This window comes from Apteryx mantelli, chromosome 3 (assembly GCF_036417845.1).
Source record: "Apteryx mantelli isolate bAptMan1 chromosome 3, bAptMan1.hap1, whole genome shotgun sequence".
Lineage (NCBI taxonomy): Eukaryota > Metazoa > Chordata > Aves > Apterygiformes > Apterygidae > Apteryx > Apteryx mantelli.
Genome location: NC_089980.1, coordinates 46578677 through 46599788, shown reverse-complemented (window position 1 = coordinate 46599788; position 21112 = coordinate 46578677). Strand labels below are relative to the sequence as shown.

Sequence of the window (21112 nt, the reverse complement as noted above, 5' to 3'; positions counted from 1 at the left end):
TTTCAAGCCTTGTTTGAACATGTTAGAAAAATTCGTAAAACCATCCCCAGGGCGATCTGCAGTTTTTTCAGTGCCTTTAACACCAATTCTTCACTTTCAAACCAAATATCTACCTTCAGGGGAATTCTGAAACACTACAGTAATTCTTAGTTTGCAGTCAGCACAATAGTATGGGTATTCAGTGCTTTTTTTATTGGGTGTCCAACCTCAGAAAGCATGTATTACACTTTAAAAAGCCAGTTTGACTCACTAGAACTGGGTGTTTTTGTTGAAAATAGAAAATGGTGCATTTTCTAAAAAGTGAAAGAAAGAGGAACACGAAACCAAACCTAGCAGAGCCCTCAGGCCCTGCTGAAGATATTTCCATCTCCCTTATGTCACCGCTTTGCCCTCAGTTTCTGGGGAAAGTGGCTGTGCCAGGGATGCACAGGGATGCAGTCTGGGGCCTGACTGATGTTTAAGTAGAACTAGTTGTATTAGAAAAGGGAAGGAGGTATTTCTCAATAGCACTATTTCACTGGACAAGCTCCAGTGTGCGCAGGAGGTCTGGGCTCCGTGAGGGCAGAGCAGGAGGCTGGGGGCAGGTGTGGGAGGCAACAAGAGCAGTTGTGCGGGGAGAAGGATGGACAGAGGTAGTCCGCTGGACAGGGCTTCATGGGTTTGAGCTAATGGAGATTTCCAGTGAACCATGAAAGCTGCCCATTGCAATGAAGTAAATTAATGTATATTACATTAACAGGAAACAGGAAAGTGAAATATGATGATCCTGGATCCAGTCATCTGGATGTTCCCAGTTACATTTTCTCTGTAAGTGGGTGGCATATTCTAAGTGTATTTCTTCCTTTGCTGGTCAGACTTAGCATAATTGATAGTTATTTCTGTGAGACAGAGGAGAAAGTATAACCATTACAGTTTTATTTAGGCCCTGAGAAAGGTTTGGCAAAATAAATCACACTACAGTTTTAAATAAATTACCTTCTTCTGAAAGAGCTTCAAGCTCTTCACAACCTCTTTACAAAGCAGAGGGCTTGATTCATCACTGTTACTTCAGCCTTATGTTGGTTTAATTTCAGAGCATCTCGTGGGTATAAAATAAGTAGCACATGCCTGCTTGGGTGTTTTTGTTTGTCCCTAAATTGCTGAGTATAGCATCTCTTCATTATTCCTTTCTGAGTGGAGCCCTTTTGGACTAAATTCTTTTTGCAAGTCTGCATATAAACATCTCTTAAAGCAGCTCTAAAAAAAGGACTCAGGTGCCCAAAGTACAGCTTAGGCAGAATTTAGATGTCTAAATTCAAGCATGCAATCCATAAGGAGCAGTCCTGGCTGCCGAGGCACTGTGAGGCTCTGGTCTTGTCAGCATTTTGGGTCTATACGCTCCTGCTTAGTGTTGTCACAGTCTTTCCAGAGTTGTTTGTGTCACTTCTTGGGGGAAGAAGGACACCTGGAGTTGACAAATTAGGGGCCAGATTCAATATGACCGATTCAGGCACCCCACTTAGTTGGAGTTAGACATCCTGTAGCACATACCTAAGTTCCCTCCAAAATCGACAAAGGAAGGTAGGTGCTCAAAGACCTCCCAAGGACAATGCCACCCATATCTCACTTCAGTGACTTGATAGGCACCCAGTGAGAGGTACTGGGTACCAGCAGTCCAGCTAACCCTCTTCTGAGATAGGTACCTCATGGAGCAGAGAAGACACCTTTTAAAACAGGATGTGGCAGCCCCCACAATCAAGGCTTTTTGTGTAAGCGGCAGGCAGTGAAAACCCTTGATCAGGAAGAACAGGGTTCAGGGTTGTCCTCAGCCCCAGAGAATTTGAACCCACATTTCCTTCATTGCCAAAGTGACCTCTCGTCATCAGGCTCCAGAGGCACCTCAGGAGGCTGGGGTATGCCCCGTTCTCTGTGATGAAGCAGGACCCCGGTGCAATGAGGAACACCAAAAATGGGATCAGAAAGAGAGCAACTGAGAAGGAGCCTAAGCCTCACCTGGGAGCAGAGCAGGAGCAGAGTTCATGGCTTTGGTCCCTGGAGGGGGCATGCATTTCACAGCAGCTCATTATTGGCAGAGAAAAAAAGCAGAGATAGTCCAGGAGGAGGAAGGTCTTAGAACCTTATGTCCTTGTCCTCCTCCCATCTAATGGCCAAACCACAGGACTTCAGCAAGGCACCTTTTGCATCTTCCCAGCTGTTATAATCCTGACCACGCAGTGGTCTAACTTCAGCAGAGAGGGAAGAGTCCAGGCATCCTCAGTAGCCTAGTGAATAGCACCTTCTTTCTCAAAAAATCTCTTAAATCTCTTCACTCTGAAAAGGATCTATTAGCCCCACTCTAGAGGTGAAGCCTCTGCTCACTACAGCATCCTGCTGACAGTGACTGCTCACAGGAGACAGATCAGCTGTAACCAGTGTCATCTGGAAATGCTGGGGCTTCTCTGTGGACTGGAACAAACTCTAAACTGGTGTCAAAAGTAAGACTGAGTTATAACAGAGGCACTGATCTCCTCTGCGCTAACACTGCATGGGTCTCTAAAGTTAGGTAGCCAGGATCTTTCAGGCCACACAGGGAAACTTTTTATGTTTTAGGTGCTTGGGGGCAGGCAGTACTGAAAAGAGGATGAACTCAATCGCTGGCAGGAGCATTAGGCCTACATCCATTTTAGGCAGATCACAGACCATCCAATAGGCTAAACAGCCCAATCTGAGTACAGTTACTGCACACTGACAACAGTAAGCTCAGCCAGTCTGTTGCATTTCTTTAAGAAACAGGGCCAACAGGTACCTCTGCATAGCAGCGTAGTGGAAAACAGCACCTGCCCCGGGAACAGAGCAGTGTTCAAGCCCATAGTTAACATCTCTGAAGCAAAAGCCTAACTGCCAAGCTGGAATGACAGTGATTGCCACCTCTGCTGTAGAAAGGGTGATTATTTGCAGGGGTGGGGACCACTGTGGACTGGAGCATGGGATTCCTGTAGCCAGAGAAAGTAGCTAACACAGAGTCTGTAGCTACCACTTGGTTGATAAATGCTTTTTATTCAAAATGAATAGCTCTGCTTGTAATCCTACTTCTAGCTATGTATTTTATCCAAGGACTCTTTAAGGCAAAAGCACAAATTGTCCATGGGCTCAGAATTTTATTTAGTAGTGATTGTTCATTTTATTAAGTAGACAATTGCCTAGCATGTAATGCCTAATATTTCATACAACTCCTCCACCGCAGTGTAGGGACCTGCAGCCACAAAACCGTGCATCTCCTTGACAGCTTTCCTTCTGAGGCACTAGAGAATTAGGCAAAAGGCACCATCATGCTCTGAGTCTTGTTACAGGCTCCAGGAAGCGTTTTTGGTTTTGAGTCCTAGCTCACCCTAGTCCACACTCCTAGTTTACTCCTAATCTGCAGAGGCACCTATGTCCAAACAGGGGACAGGCTTTCAGAAAAAGCTCTTCCTTTTGGCATTTCCATTTCCTGCTGTCTGGCCAAGATGTCCTGCTTGCAACCACTGCACAGACTCCTCTGAAAGCTGAAGGAGGCTGAAGAAGTATGCACAATCAGCCCCTGATATAGGAACAGTCTTGAGTGTCTTATTGACACTTCTCATAAAACAGTGCAGGCAAATAATGTCTTATCTTTGATATGATAGGATATGATATGTCCTATCCTGGCAGATGGTGCTAGCACAGATACTAACTTTCTCTTGTTTAACTTATAGCAGCCACTTTGCAATTTCCTTCATATATGAAAGAATACAGTCGAGCTTTCACTCACCTTTTTTATAGCAGAAGATGATGAGGTCTGTGGTATTTTTTAGTTCCTGGACAAGTATATTCTCAGACCAGCCCAAGAGAAAGACCAGCATCTCATGCGAATGAGCTTCACCCTTGCAAAACAGCATCTTTGGTCTTTCTTACCTTCTGATAGCCAGTGACCTGGCCTGGGAAACATACAGGGCAGCCTAAGCCTCTGAAATGAAATATAGTTATCAAATCTGCTTTCCTGGCTCAACAGGACTCACTGACTGCCTTTTTAAAATAAACATCCACTAGGATTTTTGTTTTTATGTATAGTCTGTCAGAGCAACACAATGCACTAAGTACACATCATTCCTTCCCTCTGGGGAGAAAGGAGGTGAGAATAAATCTTATGTGGCAGGTATTAGTTATACTACCTAGTGTGCACCAAAATGCACAGCTATTACACTGTTGAGCATGGTTTAAGTACCACAGGGACAGAATAAGAGCATGAAAAAGAAAGAGAGAAATACTTAAAAAAAGAAATGAAAGAAAAAAAGTCTAAAATTTCATTTTAGAAGGTGATGATCACCTCTTATTTATTCAAACCAGTTTACTCACACCTACACCAAACTCACTTGATTTTCCTATAAGGAACTCACATTTAACTCATCCCACAATGTTTAAAGACAGTATTGTTAACTCCAAGCTACTTGCTCAAATAGCTTCCAAATAAAGTCCACTTCTGATTTTCTATGGTGTCACTGCTGCTGCTGCATTATGACTTCTTGAGAAGGAGAACAATAATACACACTACTGTTGCACAAAGAGAGTACACAAATTAATTTCTACAGCATAGGAGATTACAGGAAATAAACTGCTTACTCTTGCAGAGACAAAACACATGACACTAACAAAGAGTTTCTGTTTGCACATGTAATGCACAGTAATGCCTTAACCAGAATTCAAGGACTTAAAACCTGCATTTTCATTTAGAAATGTACAGTTTGCCATACAGTTACAATTTATATGAATTTAAACAGTCTGTTTGCTTGTAGGTTTTTTTTCATGTAGCAGCTCTCTCAGAGAGCTTTATAAAAGCCAAGCTGCTAATAAAAGGCCAGTATAAATATATGACTTTATATGTTGAAAGACTAGTTTGCTAACTGTTTTTCTTCCCTAACATTCAAACTTTTTCAAATATCTGTGTTAGGGAAAAAGTAATCAACCTTCCTTCAAATAGAAATTTGATTTTAAAAGGTAAGACAGGACCTATGCTGAGAAACATTGAAGGAGATGCTTCTTATTTCATTTGTGCTTGCCTTATCTGGGATTTGAGCATATGTTAATGTAATGCATATTTTTCACTGCTTTCCTGGAAAGGGGTAACATCAGTTATGGAGTCTGAAGGATACAGATGAGAAAATTTACTCAGATGAACAAAGAGCCAGCATACAGTTTAGGTGATTTAAAACAGGATGGTCACTATTTATCAGTACTGACCAAGACTGCAAATGCTGCATTAATGGAAATCTGACAAGGATAACTGGCATTATCACTCAGTTTACAAAGAGTGCCATATGTGATCCAAGTACGATGGCAAGAAAAGGAAAATGCCAGTGAGTTGGAGCTTCCAAAATATCATCCAGATCATCCATTTTTCTGGTTTGCTAGTGAGACTCAAATTCCAAAGTCTCCTTAGGATCTCAGAGCTGTGGATGAAAGAAGTCACAGCAACTGAACAAATCAAACAAGAACAGGGCAGCGGGCATTAGATGCCTCCCCCCCCCCCCCCCCCATTTTGTGTGACAGGGATCGCACGAGGTGGAAAAATAGAAGTATGGAAAATCTAACATCACCAGAGACAACGTATAGTTTGGTGGGTAAGACACCATGCTCAGACTCAGGATAACTGGTCCCTTTCCCAGCTCTGCTGCTGACTTGCTTCATGTCTTTAGGACTGTTACTTTCCCTTTCCTTTGCAGGGTGCAAGAGAGAAAATGAAGAATGAACCACCCATAATAAATAATAGACACTTAAAAACAGTCCTGGGGGCCAAATTTACCAAGGGACCTGTGTTTCTCCATGGCAGTGGGGCTGCGTGCCCACCCGCAGCAGGGGCTCCCACGAGATAAGGCTCTTCATCCCCTCCCAGCCAGTCCGCCGCTACAGGCAGGAGATCGGACTGCTGGAGGGCTGGAGGTCAGGCCCCCAGTGGCTAATAGGCTACGGGATCAGGCCACCAGGAGTTTTCTGCAATAAGACAAGATAGTATAAGGAGGAACATACAAACCAGGACAACTGGAGGAAGGTACTTTTTGGCTTCACTTTCTGCCAGCAGGTACTAATAAAAACACGCTTCACTCAGGAAAGACTCTCAGAACATGATCAGAAAGGCCTGAATTGGGATAGCTCTTGCTCTTAATCAATCATTGGTATATTTGACTGCTCTTCTGCTTTTTCAAAATGTCCCAAATGCATTTTTCTAGCTAGAAGAGTAGGGCACAGCATGCTCCTGCACCACTTGTATAAAAAGCCTTCCAGAATGTCTGAAAAAGATGTAGCAAACACATTGCTAGTAGTATATTATTAATAATATTGCTCAGATTATTATTAACAATATTTTAAATAGATAATTTTTTAAATGACTCTTTAGTCAGACTTGAGAATATGTAATACAGGGGTGGAGAAGAAGGGGTCACTGAGGTTACATGTCATAGGCGGAAGAGAGGGATATAAAACCCATAGAGGAAAGCCCATGTGAAACTCGGGTATAATTTACCGGAGCTATAAAGCTGCAACAGAGGCACTCACTCTTGTAGGTAAGATTCCTCCTTTTGGCTTTTGTAGTGTTAATTGCAGTGTGGATTGTCTCATGCATCCATGTGGCCCCCTGCATCACATTTCTAAAGGACAGGGGCCTTAACCAGGTGTACTTAAATAACAGGGTGTCAGGAGAATAACTGCAAAAGGCTGAAGCTTAAATCCATGTGGCCGCCTAATGCTAAGTTTGTAGTAATGTCAATGGATGACTCTGTGATTAGGTATTTGTTAGTGAGGGATCAGATTACATATCATCAGACATATTTGAAAGATATGAGGTTAAATAATCTTCAGAACGGAACTAAGATCTTGGAGCAAAGGGGAGAGTTAGCTTTAGACCTACATGAATCACATCCCACTTTAGAAGAAAATGAAGAAAATCAGGTGAATTGGGGGTTTTCTATATGTTTATTGGAATAAAACCAAATGATTTGATAGCTTTGGTGTGTAAATCTGTCTTGCACATAAAGGTTGATAGTTTTATGCATTATGTGGTGAGCTTGTATTTTCAGGAAAAAAAAATAGGGTAAAAAATGTAGTGAGTTTAACTCACTACATCATAGTAGTGAGATTAACAATGGTAAAATAGAAGGTGAAATGTCAGAAAAAAAATCACACTATAAATTACCCCAGTGTAGAAACTTTTGGATTTGTTTTAATGGGAAATATTTATCTGGTAAAATAACAAGGGGACAATAGCACAGCAGTATTTAATAGCACAGCATTATTCTTGACTGTCTAAAGATAAAACATCTCCGAATCTGTCATTGGATATATGTAGACTAAAGAGCCTGTAATATGCCTGGGTCCATTTGCAGGATCAGAGCCTTGGTTTCTGATCCCAGAGAAACAGAAGAAGAAAAGCACTATTTTATTCCAGGCTTTTTCACTCTTTACCTTTCTGAAGTAGCAGCTTTCATACTGCTACACAGTATAGGGGATCTCATACAACCTCATTTGAGGCACCCTCACCCAGGTAACTCCCTAGTCTCTAAATACAGTGAATGCAAACAGACTTTCTACAACAGAAAGTTTAGAGCATCTAAGCCGGGCACTTAACATAGGATGCCCATAGGATGCTTTCAGGTGTAGCTGTGACAACAAATCTGTTGGGTAAGTGTATTATCTAAATGCTTCTGCTAATTTTCCTACTGAAAGAATATCTATTATTGCAGGCAATGGGGTCTACTTACTCAACTCATATGCCACCTGATAGGCTTTACATTTGAACTCCTCTTAGACTGTGTGGTTTCTTTTCACAGGAAATTCACAATGTTTTAGGAAAAAAAAAAAACAATACAGTTCCTATTGCCTTGAGAAGCAATGCCACCAGCAGACAAGGGAGAGATGGTGATTGCAGCCAAGTCTGAGGCTGTGCTGCCCCAGAGCACTGCAATGCTCTGGGGGACCACGGGGCCTCGGGGACCGCAACTTCTGGCCTCTAGGGACAGGAGGACTTTTGGGAGAGCAGGGCCCTGGGGGTGGCAGAGTCTTAGGAACATAATGAGGATTTCTGTGCAACACTGGTCATACAGGTGGCTTATACAGTTGTCATACAGGAAAAATTAAGTAGTATTGGAGTCTCTCCACAACACAACAGCAATCCACATATAAATGAGCTTGTAGATGTGTCCTTTACCATCTCAAATCTTTTCTACTCTAGTTAAACTAAAGATGACGACAGTACCAAGGCAAATACTGTCAGGACAAATTCCTACAAACCTCTTGACTTTAAATAAAGATGTCACCAGCGATTTTACTTGCTGCACATTTGGGGGATACTCATATTAAGATGCCTTTTCCAAAGACCAAGTTGATAACAATATAGCCTTTAGTGGTATATGATGGTTCAGAAAATGTTCAGCAGCTATCAATGGGCTGAGGCCCATTGCCAAGTCATTGAAATCTTCAAACATATCAAAAAGCAGACACCCCCCCACTCCCTAGGCACTGACAGTTCTCACTTCCATAACACCTACAGTCCTTTTAGATCAATCCCAGTAAAAAGAAGAGGCATGCTTCCTGAGGTAGCCTGGATGTTACATGGGAGAAGAGTGACTGGAAAAACAGCATAGGCAGTGTTACTCAGGAGAAACTTAGAGGATATCTCTGATAAGATTATATTCTTGTAGCCTGGCCAAGAGCCTCAGGGAGAGCAGGAGTCAGGAAACCCATATGCAGACTGAGCTCAGTAAATCCTGCACGCTGGCAGGGTTTTAGCTGTAGGAGAGGACATCTGGGTTAGATTCCTCTGGTTAATTGAAATGATTGCAGACAATGCTGAACTTTTGGTCAATGCAATCATTTCTTATGAAAAAAGCCCCTAAATATGTGTTCCCAACATGAATATGTCCAGTTGGCTCAGATCTTCAATGGGATTTTACAGCTAACACAGAAGCATCTGAAGGAGGCAACTGTCAGACAGATACTGGACTTTATGGATAGGTGATTTGCTCTGGTTTGCCAGTTTTCAAATTCCTATGTGTTCTTACAAAACAACATCAGGAATCCTTTGCACAACCATATGCCAAGAGAATGATTATCCCAAATAAAACAGAGTTCCTATTCTTCAAAAGGAGTGGAACTCTGCTGAAAGTCTCATTTTAATTGAAGTGGTTTATCCCACCCATGTTTTAACAGGGTCACAAAGGCTTCCACTCATTTCCTCTGTCTTCATCTTTCTGTTGGACCCACTGTTCCAAATTAGGAACAAGTTGCCCTGCCTCCTAACTATCCTAGAAAAAATATTATCTAGATGTTCTGACAGAAAGAGTCCTCTTAATCTCAAACAAACACACTCACATGCACACACACACAAACACACACACATCCTCAGAAAAGGAAAGAAACTAGTCATATGGCTCACAACTGATGGCAGGATTGCAAGATACTATGTTCAACTTGCTTAATGACTAAGTGGACTTATGTTCCCTGTACCTTTATGAGATTTAATGATGTAGTAGGAAGTACAGATAAATACAATTTTGTGAATACTCTTTAAAAGTCTAGTGAAATAATCTGATTAGCTGCAAGAGCATGTCAGTATCTGTTATGCCCTCTGTTACCACTGGCTTCAGAAATAAGTTCATGCAATGAAATCTTGTTTCTACTGAGGTAAAAGGCAAAACATGGAAAGAAGTAAAAATTAAACCATGGGAATACCATAGCCCAAACACCATCTACTCCAGTGACATCAACTTCTCTAAAAAGCACACGCAGCCTGTGAGAAGAGGATTCAGCACATGAGGACTATGAAAGGTTGAAGAAAGTGCACAGTGTCTCTTGCCCCATGGTTTCGGTGTCAGCTATTGTTCCTCTGAATGCAGTCTGGTGTACTCTTCCTTTTCAGAGTTCCTTACTGATACATCCAGACTTTGCTTTTCTCACCATGAAGGCCTCAGTCATCGCAACCTTTTTTGGTAAGTACAGCTGATCTGCTACATTTATACTAGCTTGAGTAGAGCTAGGCCAAGGATTCCTGGAAAACAACAATATCATTTTAACATTATGAGTCTGCATGCTTCAGATGTTGTCAGTTTGGCTGAGAAACCTATTAGGATGTTTCCTCCACTCCCCAAAAGAAAATACCAACAGAGTTCATGAAAAATGCACACAGTTCAGACAACTGCATGAAAAACACTCCAAGGCAGTCTGAAACTCTGGAAAGTCTGTTTGTATTCCCCTGTCCTGGCTGACCAGTGGCTGTTGGCTTCTTCTCTTCCTTCTGGGCTCCACTGCTGTTGAAGCTTTCAATGGAAGGTGGAGTAAGCCTTGGCACAGAGCTTTTCAGAAACTGGATGCCTGAATTTCCTGACATACTTGTCATATTTGTCATAGCAAATTTGTCATAGAAACTATATTAATTAGTTGGACAGATCTCTAAATACCTGATTAGCTACATACAGTCTATATCAGATAGCACAGCTGGAGCTGAAAAGCATCTGTACTTAAAGATCCCCCCCAAAGAAAAATCAGCTTCTTCACGCTTTGGAAACATCCATTCCCAGTTTTTCTCTGAGTCATCCAAGAATGTAGGGCTTTCCATGACCAAGGAGTGCCAAAGAAAAACAGCTGTAAATATGTCTTATTTTCTTTACCTTGGCAGTCAGACAGGATCTTGCTTCTTCAGGAAACATGTAGAGATTCCAGAACTTACAAATGATCTTTCATGAACAACCTGGTTGATTGCAATGAATCAAGCGGGATTTCTTTGTGTACTTTACTTACATATCTCCCTTTGACAGAGATGTAGCCATCATGTAGCCTAGCTGTGCTGTCTGGCTTTCATTGCAACATTCCCATGCAATACTCTCTCTAGCTGGAACCTTCAAAACTAGGAGATCCATGTTTAGCTTCATAGCTATCCATATAGTTCTTCTCTCTTTGCTACAAAGGGCAAATTATTTTCTCCACATAAAATTGTGCCCTAATATTGCATGCATCCAGGACTTTGCACTTTCTTTTATGTTGGTTCTCTTTTTTTTTCTTCTTAAACTAAAAGTTATCCTTGATAACACAATTACACCAATGACAAAAGGCCCCAGTGCTGCACCTACACACCATCATTTCAGATACTGTGAGACTGTTCTTTCTTTTGAGCAAGTTCTAAGAGTTATTAAGTCTGCAAACTCTCTGCAATCAGTCTAGAGGGAGAAGAGCATTAAAGAAATAAGACTGCTGTTACGTATTTTAGTAAGATTAACCTAACAAATCATCAGAGGATCAACCAACACATCACAGAGTTTTAATTCCCTCTGAAAGCTCAGACAAGTGAAAGGTGAATAGGAAGGTGAAAATATTTGTAATGAGGTTATTACCCATAACATATTGCTTATAAGATAAGCACAGAGAACAAAGAGTTTTTGTATGTCATACGCTTACCAAGTAAACCTGACAAGGTAAGCTACATATATAGAGACAGAGTGAGATATGTTTTAACATAACTGTGCATTTCTCTCTTGCCATTACAGTTTTCAAATCATAGTTATGCTTACTGAAGGAAAACAGTGCCTTTGCTGAGACAGGATACTGGAACATGCCACACTACAATCTCATACAGTCCATAATGCTGTCTGGTACCCCATACCTGCTACCACCAGAGACCAATGAGTGAAATTTCACAATACACTATTAAGGGATAAACTCCTCACAAAGGCTGTTAAGAGGGATCTTTCTCTCCCTAACTTCCCAGGTGTTTTATGCACACAGCATGTTGCATATCCCTAATATCTCTCTCTCACTAACTATAAGGTGTTTCCACTACTTAAGAAAATATCTGGGCCTTTCATGATTTTCTTGACCATGTGGACTCAACAGTATCTTTTGACAGTGAGTTCCACAGATTAACATGTGAGATGAATTGATCTTTAATCCCTTTGAAAAAAATCACCTGCAGTAGACACCATCTTGTCTGCAAAGCTCACTAATAAGCAGAAACCTAACTGTGGCTTAGAATATTTCCATTTCATTTGTTCAACCAGTTGAGTCAAACTTAGGAAATCCCATATACAGGAGATTGTGGTGACCAATGCTGTTATCCACCATTTTCCTCATACTGTTTTTTCTTTGTTCTAGGTGTATTTCTTACATATGCATATGCAGCTAAGGAAGCCACGAAGAAGACTAAAAAGGCTAAGCTATGTAAGTGGTCCCAGTAGTATGCTTGGTTGCTTTACAGCAGCCAAGTCTGGTGCAGAAAAAGTCCAAAGTGAAATTATATTTTTGTAACTCTTCACAATTCTCTGTAGATGCAGTAGGAACATATATTAACTAACATATTCTGTTAGTGAAATCATATCACCGAGTAAAATTTATACCACTGAACATGTGTGAAGAACATATTGCATGTTTCTCTACTAAATTATATCTCCATAGTCAACCAGGAATCACACAAGGATCATAGCACTAAGGCTTTCAGAAAGAGAGAGACGTAAATACGTGAAATGAACCTGCTGTAACATGAAACACATGTAGTTAATTAGCATGAAAGAGGTGGTGTATGTTCTATGCACAGGGCTATATAACTTCTAGCTCTGCTCCCATAAGAACATTTCTATTTACAGATTATTTTGCCTTGTTAGTTGAAATACAAGCCTGTTGTGAGGTTTTGAATTCACACTTAGACCCCTTGTGCAAAGTAAATTGTGCCCAGCAAATATTTTTAAAAGTCAAGGGCAAGGTAATGGGATGTGGCTGCAGCCTTGCCTTATAGATGGCACAGAGCTACAAGACCACAGAGGGAGGCTTGGGAAGCATCCTGCCTTGTGCATGCACAGTAGTTCACAGTCCTGACTCACAACCACGTCTTCCCCTACTGCCTCCTTCCCATATGTTAACCACAGTCTGAGCGAATATATTTCTCTATCTCCCCAGAAAAGTATTATAATGGATGCTTCCTTCAGAGAAACAAACATTCAAGGTCAAAAATATCCACAGACTTGTTCTGTCCATCATTAGTTACAGCCACATCCCTTGGCATGGGGGTTATGAGTTGTATGTAGATGCATAACACATAGACATCTCTTGTATCTCCTAAAGAGTTTGTATAAATGTACGGGAGGAGTGGCATCCCTGTCACCCAGCTCACTCATTTCATGACAAGATCATTCTGTTGTGAAAACATTCAATCTGATATTACAAAGATTTTGTACTCACAGACGTACCCCAGATCGATTGTGACGTCAAGGCGGGGAAGATAATCAATCCAGAATTCATTGCAAAATGCCCTCCTGGATGTCAAGATGTAAAATACCATGTTTATGGCACAGACATTTATGCTTCTTTTTCCAGTGTGTGTAGTGCTGCAATTCACAGGTGAGTGAGTTTAAATGAGCAAGATAGACAGAACCATAATTTCAGTGTAGAGAGCTCTAAGTTTTTCACATTATTTACAGCTGCCAATGCTTTGCAGGTTTGATTGCAGGCTGCTGTTCTAGTAGAAAGCATATGAGAAAGACTGTTTGTGATATTATGGTTCCAATCTTATAAAATGCTGTCAGTCCTGCATTCCTATTGAAATTAGTCATGTTTAAAGGTGCTTCTCAATCTTTGAAGAAATATCTTGAGATCTGCAGATCTCTCATTTATGTATAGCAAATGACTATTGTTGCACTATTATTATTTGAGTGGAAGAGGGGGATAGAGTTGTTGCTGCTAATAAAGCTTCAGAAAAAAACAGGTATATCACCAGTGATGAATATATGCAACTCACATAGTTCTGGGATTGGTTTTGGTTGCCCAGGTTTCAATTTAACGATCCTCAACATCAAATGCTGAGTAATGGGCTTTCACACCACAGGAAAGGATAACAGACAAGGAAATGCATAGTACACATTTTGCAAAGTTTTGTTTGCCATGTTAAGATGTGCAGAAATCTTTAATGGAGAATAACTTGGCAACAACAACACACAACAATTATAGGCAGGATGCAAAGACCATAAGATCCAACTGAAAATGCAGTAAGAACTCATATAGTCTGACTGACATCGTGACTTCATTTTGAGCACTATTGCAGTGCTTACACTTCTAGTTCTATGAAATAGTTAGGATCTTGAGTAAACATGAATAGCTAAGACTTTGGAAGTTCATACTGTATTTGAAAAACAGTTTCCCTTAATAGTGTGTTAGGGAACTGCAGCAGCATTGACTGAGAAAGGAAGAGTTTTGTGAATCTTAGGTGACACCAGCAGTATCACTGCTGGGAACTTCTCTCTTCCTCTCTTCTCAGTCGCATCCTGTGAGTTGCTCTAGCCATGTGATACCTACTCCAGTATGATCTGATGAGATTAAAGTGAAGCTTTTAGTTGCTCTGGGAAACTCCCTGTAAATTGGGAAGAAGATGCAAAGTATTTAGTTTTCTTAACTAAAAATGTCTGGTATGTGTTCTTACTTGAACCTGTAAGAAGACAAAATGTTTTGCTGTAAGGGATGGTTATCACAAGGCAGCTGAGCTGTCCCTGCTTTGAGGACCACAGCCTAATGAGAGACTGCGTAGCTGCAGATCGTATCAGTAAGCCTTATCTCTCTGCTGTACACTGTGCGGATAGACACGTCTGTGGGTATACCGCTGCCATCTCCTGGCTGCAACCATGCGTGCTCAGCTGTTTGCTACGGAAATGACAGTCAAGCAACTGGCCGACAACCAGCCAATTCTTCCTTCAGATACTTGCACACAATGGAAATTGTGTGAATGCCTCTGCTAGCAGAGTTTGCCCCAAACAGAAGTTACAACCTTCATTCAAAATACTGACAGTGAATACCTATAGTTCAAATGCTGGCTGCCTATATTTTTGGAGTAGAGGGTCTCAGTTTTCTTTGTTTGCCAACTGAGTTTGGATTTGTTAGCTTATATGTTGCATTTCCACAAACAGCAAATTTTCTTTCCTTACAATTATTTTACCAATAGCATCTTGCAAGCATGAGAGAAATCTACATCTCTAGCATATTCTTCACCATATTTTGCCATTCATTTCTTATTTTCCAGCAGCATGTAATTTTTGTCAATTGTATTATGCCTTTATAGTAGCAGTCACATCTTGTTTTTCATACTCCCCTAATAATGCCATGGTCAGGTTTCATTCACTGAAGGTTTTTCATTTGTCTTGAGATACATATCACAACATATGACAAACACCATTTAGTGTGCACCCCACACACAGCCTGTCAGGTTTTCTACAGCTTTCAATAACATTTTGTTGAGTTTACTCTAGGCTGAGATTAGAACCAAGCTACATTTTCTGCAGATAACACATATAGTGAAATTCGAAGAAAACATCAGTTTTTACAGAACAAAAAGTCAGAGGAGGGGAGGTTTGCCTCATATTTGTCTAATTATTTCTGCTGCATGGTTGGCCCTAAAACTCCTCTGGCTACATTTCCATGCATCTTCAGTAGTTCAATGAAGCTTGTAGGGATTTTAATGAAGGCAGAAACGTGTTCTTCCCTGCAACTAGGTCAAATTTAAACACAGAACCAGTAGATAAATGGGAAGAGCAAACAGACCCAAACAGCACTTTATAACAAACTGATCTTCTCTATATATTGAAGAAGTACAAATATTTATTAGCAACAGACTTAGCTGTATCTTCATAGCTTCACTATAACTCATGGTTTCAAGAAAAAAGTGAACACTTAATACCTCTTGCACTGTTTAATGGTTTCTATGTTTCTTGGGAGAATTTCCGCCTTCAGATACCGTGTTTCCCCCTTGCAGTGGTATAATTGACAACACAGGTGGGAAGATCCTCGTCCAGAAAGTTGCCAGCCATTCTGGTTACAGAGGGAGCTTCTCAAACGGGGTCCGATCCCTGTCGCTGCCGCGCTGGAGGGAGTCCTTCCTCGTTGCAGGTAATGTGGGAAAGCACCAAGTCCACAGCCAGGCTGCCCAAAGCTGTCAAATGGGCAGGTCAGGAACAGGCAGAGGGAAGCAAAACAGTGTCACCATAAAGTTTCCCTCTGAGCAGGGCTCTTGGCTCTGGAAAGGCAAAATGCCTCCTTCACCTCTGGCACTGTAAGGGCCAGACCCCTTTCAGCAGTTAGCTGAAAAGCTCTGTGGTAGCCCTTGCTCAGGTACCCTGAATCTGTGTGATTTACTCATCTTTTGAAAAAAATGTGCCTACCTACCCTATTACAAGAGAACAAAAACAATTGCAACTTTCTGTTATTCTGTTCTTGTTTTAAATACCTGTTTATTCACCGGAGGTCCACCCCACCTAACTTTAGGGTGAATAATTTAACTAAGGCATTTGAGCCAGGAGTGTCTTTATTCTGGGTTTCCTATATAGCCAGTGAAGAGAAGTACTCACTGCTGGAGAGGGTTTTTCAGCCAATCTTAGATCTGAATCCACTTCTGGAGACGACAGTCATTCTGAACTATCGTCAGGGGCGTCTTAGTTCTTGCTATTGACGCTTAAAATCTGGGGAAAAGAATTAAGGCCTCAGTACTGAAGTGCAGGTCTTCTTAATGCACTTCCCCTCCTCCCTGGTAAGTATTGCCAGCAAGGGGGCTAAATGACCTCTTGGCTATTTGAAGTACCCTCAGTCTGCATCCGCATTAGTGCCCTCTGAAGTGACCAACATATTCCACAGATTCCGTATATTTAGGCTTTCTGGCAAAGGCAGGTAGGCTAGCACGTTCTAGGTTTCGAAGGTTTCCTTCACTAACGTAGTAATACATTTTCACTACAGTTATTGGCCACAGTGTCTCAGGTTCTCTGAGTTCCTTATTAAAATTAAATATGCAGAGTTTATTTATATACCCACATATGTATTTATGCAGAACCCTATATTAAACAATCATATTGATGTAACCCAAATATGTTGTGAGTTCTCCTCACCTCTGTTAGCCAAACAGCTTCAGTATCCACTCAGTGCAAGGAAATACACTTTAATTTAATTTAATTTAATTTAATTTAATTTAATACTAACTCCTTTTTCTCCCCAAATGTCCCCATAACTATATTACCTTGGATTCACTGGTGAAATTCACATTATTTTGGAAGTTAGATCCCCTTTACACCAACTTCAGATTCTCTTAAACCTACTTGCAGCCATTCTGCCCATGTGAAGTAGGGTCTAATTTACTTTGCTTTATGTACTATTTCTAAATCTAACTTCTTGCAGCATCCATACATGTGGTCCAAACTTCTCCTGAGGATTTAGGATAGGTATGACCAGTTAATGTTAGCTAACTACATCACTTCTGGAAAAATCAACAGTTCAAGTAACCGAACAGCCACTAAAAATAAAGAAATGTTCTTTTCATGTGAAAATTTGTGAACAGCAAAGGAGGTCTCAGAAACTGACCAAAGCGAACTGCCATCTGGAATCTGCATTAATATATTTGGATGCACTTTTTTACTGCATTCTGCCATGGGTCGACCACATTACGAGAGGGATTTATTTTGGATGAGTAGGAATTTCCTGGAACAGCTGAATTGCTGCTTGTACTTGTTGCTGTTTTCTTCCCAACAAACAGCACATTGTAATTCTGGTACATAAATGGGAAATAAGATTTTTTACCTCAGTAGCTGCTCAGCTGCTATCCTGTGAAACTGTAGAAATTTTTGATTCATAGTAACAAATCTTGATTCTTAATTAATGAGTCACTATAAAAGATGAGACAGAGGAAAGTTACAAACGCATGTAAGATAAGATGAGAAATCAGTGTACATATAGGCATGATAACATTTGTCCCTCATGCACTTAATTTTACTCATGTTGAGTGGTCCCACTAAAGTCAGTGGAACTACTCGGTTTATAAACTAGTTCAAACATTAAAGCAAATATAATTTATAATACTTTGGTAGGAAGGAAATCCTCACTGTGCCTTCTGAAAATGTGGGTTTGTATGTGGGAAATTTAGAAGAATAAAAACCCAGGAAACCTGTGCTATTGATCTCATTAGCCTGAGGCTGAAGGTAGACAGATCTCATTCTCAAAAGGAGAAAAGGTTTTGTTTTGTTTTGTTTTGTTTTTTATAATTATGAGTCAAAGGATTCCAATAAAAATACAAAGTCAACCAAAGCATTAATTTCAGGACAGCTTTTGAGTTTTAACCGAGTCACCTATCTTCCAGCCAAGTTCCCTTTCAGCAGACCAAAAACGTATGTGATGTTGTACCCTGGAAAAGTGCTGACAGTTTATTCCTAGTTAGGATATTGTCACGAAGAGTTTGTGATATTTAAATTGTGAATAAGAATCCAAACAAAAGAGCACTGAAGGGGAATCCTTCAGGGAGCCAGGCAATGAAGTGGCGTGATTTAGGAGCAGCAGGGGACAAGGCCTGTCCTCTGGGATTAAAGCAGGGAGCACACCAGGAGGTATGCAAATGTACTGGTATTCACTTTCAAGCAGTGAAATGCCTTGGCACTCAGCTGAATGACTCCATTCAGTGTAGTGGGAGTTTTGCAGCTCCTAGGTTAAGAAAATAGAGTCCTAAACCTCTGGGTTTGCTAGTTACAAATAAGCTTGAGAGGTGAGCAGCGACCACCTCATTGCTTGTACTTCAAAAAGGCAGAAGTTGAGGTTCTCAACCCACATGTAGCCCATTTTTAGGTATGTTAAACAAAGTCTGGTCTAGATGCAACTTTTTCCAGATGATACATCAATGAAAAGGATGTATTACCATTGCTCCAGAAAGTAGGAACACACTCAGCCCAGGTCTCAGACCTGCCTATGGACCACACGTGGGACCCAGGCTGCTGTTTATCGAAACCCCCAGAGTTCAGGAGTAGCCAGCCTCCCCATGCCAGCTTATTTGCACAATGGCAGGCTTCAGATTTGCATTAGAAGTCAGGTTAGCACAGAGAGATTCTAGATTAAAATCTGATTATTACTTTATTGCTGCATCCATGTAATGACCTGGTACATCTGGCAATTCTACCTCTGCCAGAGATCAAGAAATGCTTTTAGTAATCATCTGTTATCAAGCAAATTTTTCAGTTTCCTACCACATTGGCAGAAGGGCTCCCTAATCCTACTTTGCTGCTGCAAGAAACAGAAGATCCTGATCCCAGTTTTAGCTATGTTCAAAGCTCAGGGGGAAGTGGAAGGCAAGACTTGCTGCCTTTTACTTAGGCCAACTCCTGTAAGGGCAAGGGAGAAGCTCTTTTCCACAAGAAGGTGGCATGTGCTTACATGTTAATTTGCCGGCTTTGGTCTTCAATGGAGCTATGTTGACTTCGGTGGAGCTACTCTCAGTTTATATTTCTGTAAATGAGAAATAGAATAGATCCTTACCCCATCACCTTGTTACTAAATCAGTTTAACTCTCAAATTAACTTCTTCACCTAGGGAGCTTAATGACATCTAAAACCTCAGAAAGAAGAATAATAAAGGCTCTAGAGACATAAAAAGGGACAGAACTGGGAATTAGGATGGTGCATCTCCCGCTCCAGGGATGAGCATGGTCATTCCTGCATATAGAGGGCCAGCTCCACAGACACACATCCTTCACTGTGCACTACCACAGAGGAAACGAATCTTTCAGTTTCCAAATGTGCTTCAGTCTGTAGCAACTAATTCTCTTCAATGCTGATGGTCTCCAGATTGATCAGCTAAGATGACAGCTGTCGTGTTTACAGTGCCACATACACAGATCTAAAAGAATCCACTGTGGTGATAAGGGAAAGCAAACTGAGCTCCACTGCTCAGTGTTTCCAGGAGCTGAAGGGAGAGGTAGGTCTAACTTGAGCTAGCACAGACGTATGAGAAAGAGCAGCATCTCGCAGAGAGTCAGTTGGATCCAGAAGTCCCATGTCCACCGCATCCAAGCTCTCACAGACTAGTTGCAAATAGCTTCTAGAGGCCAGAGTGGTCTTTATTTCCCTGGGCTTCTCTGCAGCATTTTTCATTCACTGGTGTAGATTTGCCTTAGGAATATAAAAACTGCCCCATGAGATGGAACTGCATGGCCACACGTGCCAGTGGAAATGGCATCTGGTGTGGCACTAAAAAGATTTGTGGTTTTGAGCTTAACTGGGAAATGCACCTCATTGTTTTAAGACAGAACCTCATTTTAGATCTAAATACAGCTACCATATGCTCCCACACACAAACACAGCCTTTTCTCACTGTTATTATTGCAAAAGACTGTTACCAGAAATGGCACATCACAAAAGTGAGGTTAGAAAAGAATGCTGTGTGCCTGAAGAAAGGACTCCCACATCAAACACACTTTCTAACTCAACTGGATGGTTGGGCACTGGAAAAGGCTACCTAGGAAGGCTGTGAGCTTAAGTACAGGTTATACAAATGTCCTTATACTTAACACTGCCCGAGAGCAAAGGAATGAACTAGCTAACCTCTTCAAAATGCTCCCAGGTCTGCATTTTTATGCCTTTTTTTTTTTTTTAATGATGCTCAATTTAGGCATTGGTATTTTCCGTGGAATGGTTTTGTGATTCTACCATGAGACGAAAGAAATTTTAAAGAAAACAAGTTGGGTGGTGGAGAAGCAGAGTCTGATTTTGCATCTATATGCTAGATGGGAGTTTTGGTGTAACAAAACTTACAGTTCTTCAAATGCCAGCTACACATTTGCCTGTTGTATTGTGGCACTCCTTAGCTATTTGGAGTACTTGTCTCTGTTCTGTGACATGACTTTACTCTGTGATGTTATTTAATGATTTTTTGTAGAGGGCAAGCCAAGGAAAGGTGTCACGTACCCATCAACTCTTGAATATTCTTCTTCAAAAAGCACAGTTGTTAAATCAGGCAAGTATTTTTGACTGACCTTCCCTCAAATCCATTCATACCTATCTGCTGTAGTGTCTCAGTTGTGTAATACAAAGGTTTGATTGTTCAGAGTCTGAAGTTAATGCATCTGTTTTGCTCATCAGTGTTAATATCTCATCCAAATCCCTCTTCATAGTTTTTGTGTTAAGTATATGGAAATTATTCCAGACAATTTCTGGTTTTGTTCTATTTTTCCACAGAACTTCTGTTCCCAAGTAGTTTCCCCCTTGCTTTAAATCCATTTGAAAGTATGATGTTGTACTGGTTGTATGAAATCATTTGAGATTTTACATGTTGTCTTTCTCCTAATGTTAGTCATGTT

The 21112-nt window shown here is 40.9% G+C and overlaps 1 protein-coding gene across 2 annotated transcripts in view; it reads left to right on the top strand.

Moving 5' to 3' along the window:
* The window catches only part of VIT (vitrin), a 64863-nt gene that overhangs the window by 8419 nt on the left and 35332 nt on the right, over window positions 1–21112 (top strand). For both annotated transcript variants that reach the window (XM_067293289.1, XM_013943959.2), the window contains exons 2-6: window positions 9905–9974; window positions 12130–12195; window positions 13212–13368; window positions 15767–15900; window positions 20692–20769. In XM_067293289.1, coding sequence (XP_067149390.1) covers window positions 9944–9974; window positions 12130–12195; window positions 13212–13368; window positions 15767–15900; window positions 20692–20769 — 466 coding nt within the window. In that variant the 5' untranslated portion in view covers window positions 9905–9943. The remainder of the gene's footprint in view (window positions 1–9904; window positions 9975–12129; window positions 12196–13211; window positions 13369–15766; window positions 15901–20691; window positions 20770–21112) is intronic.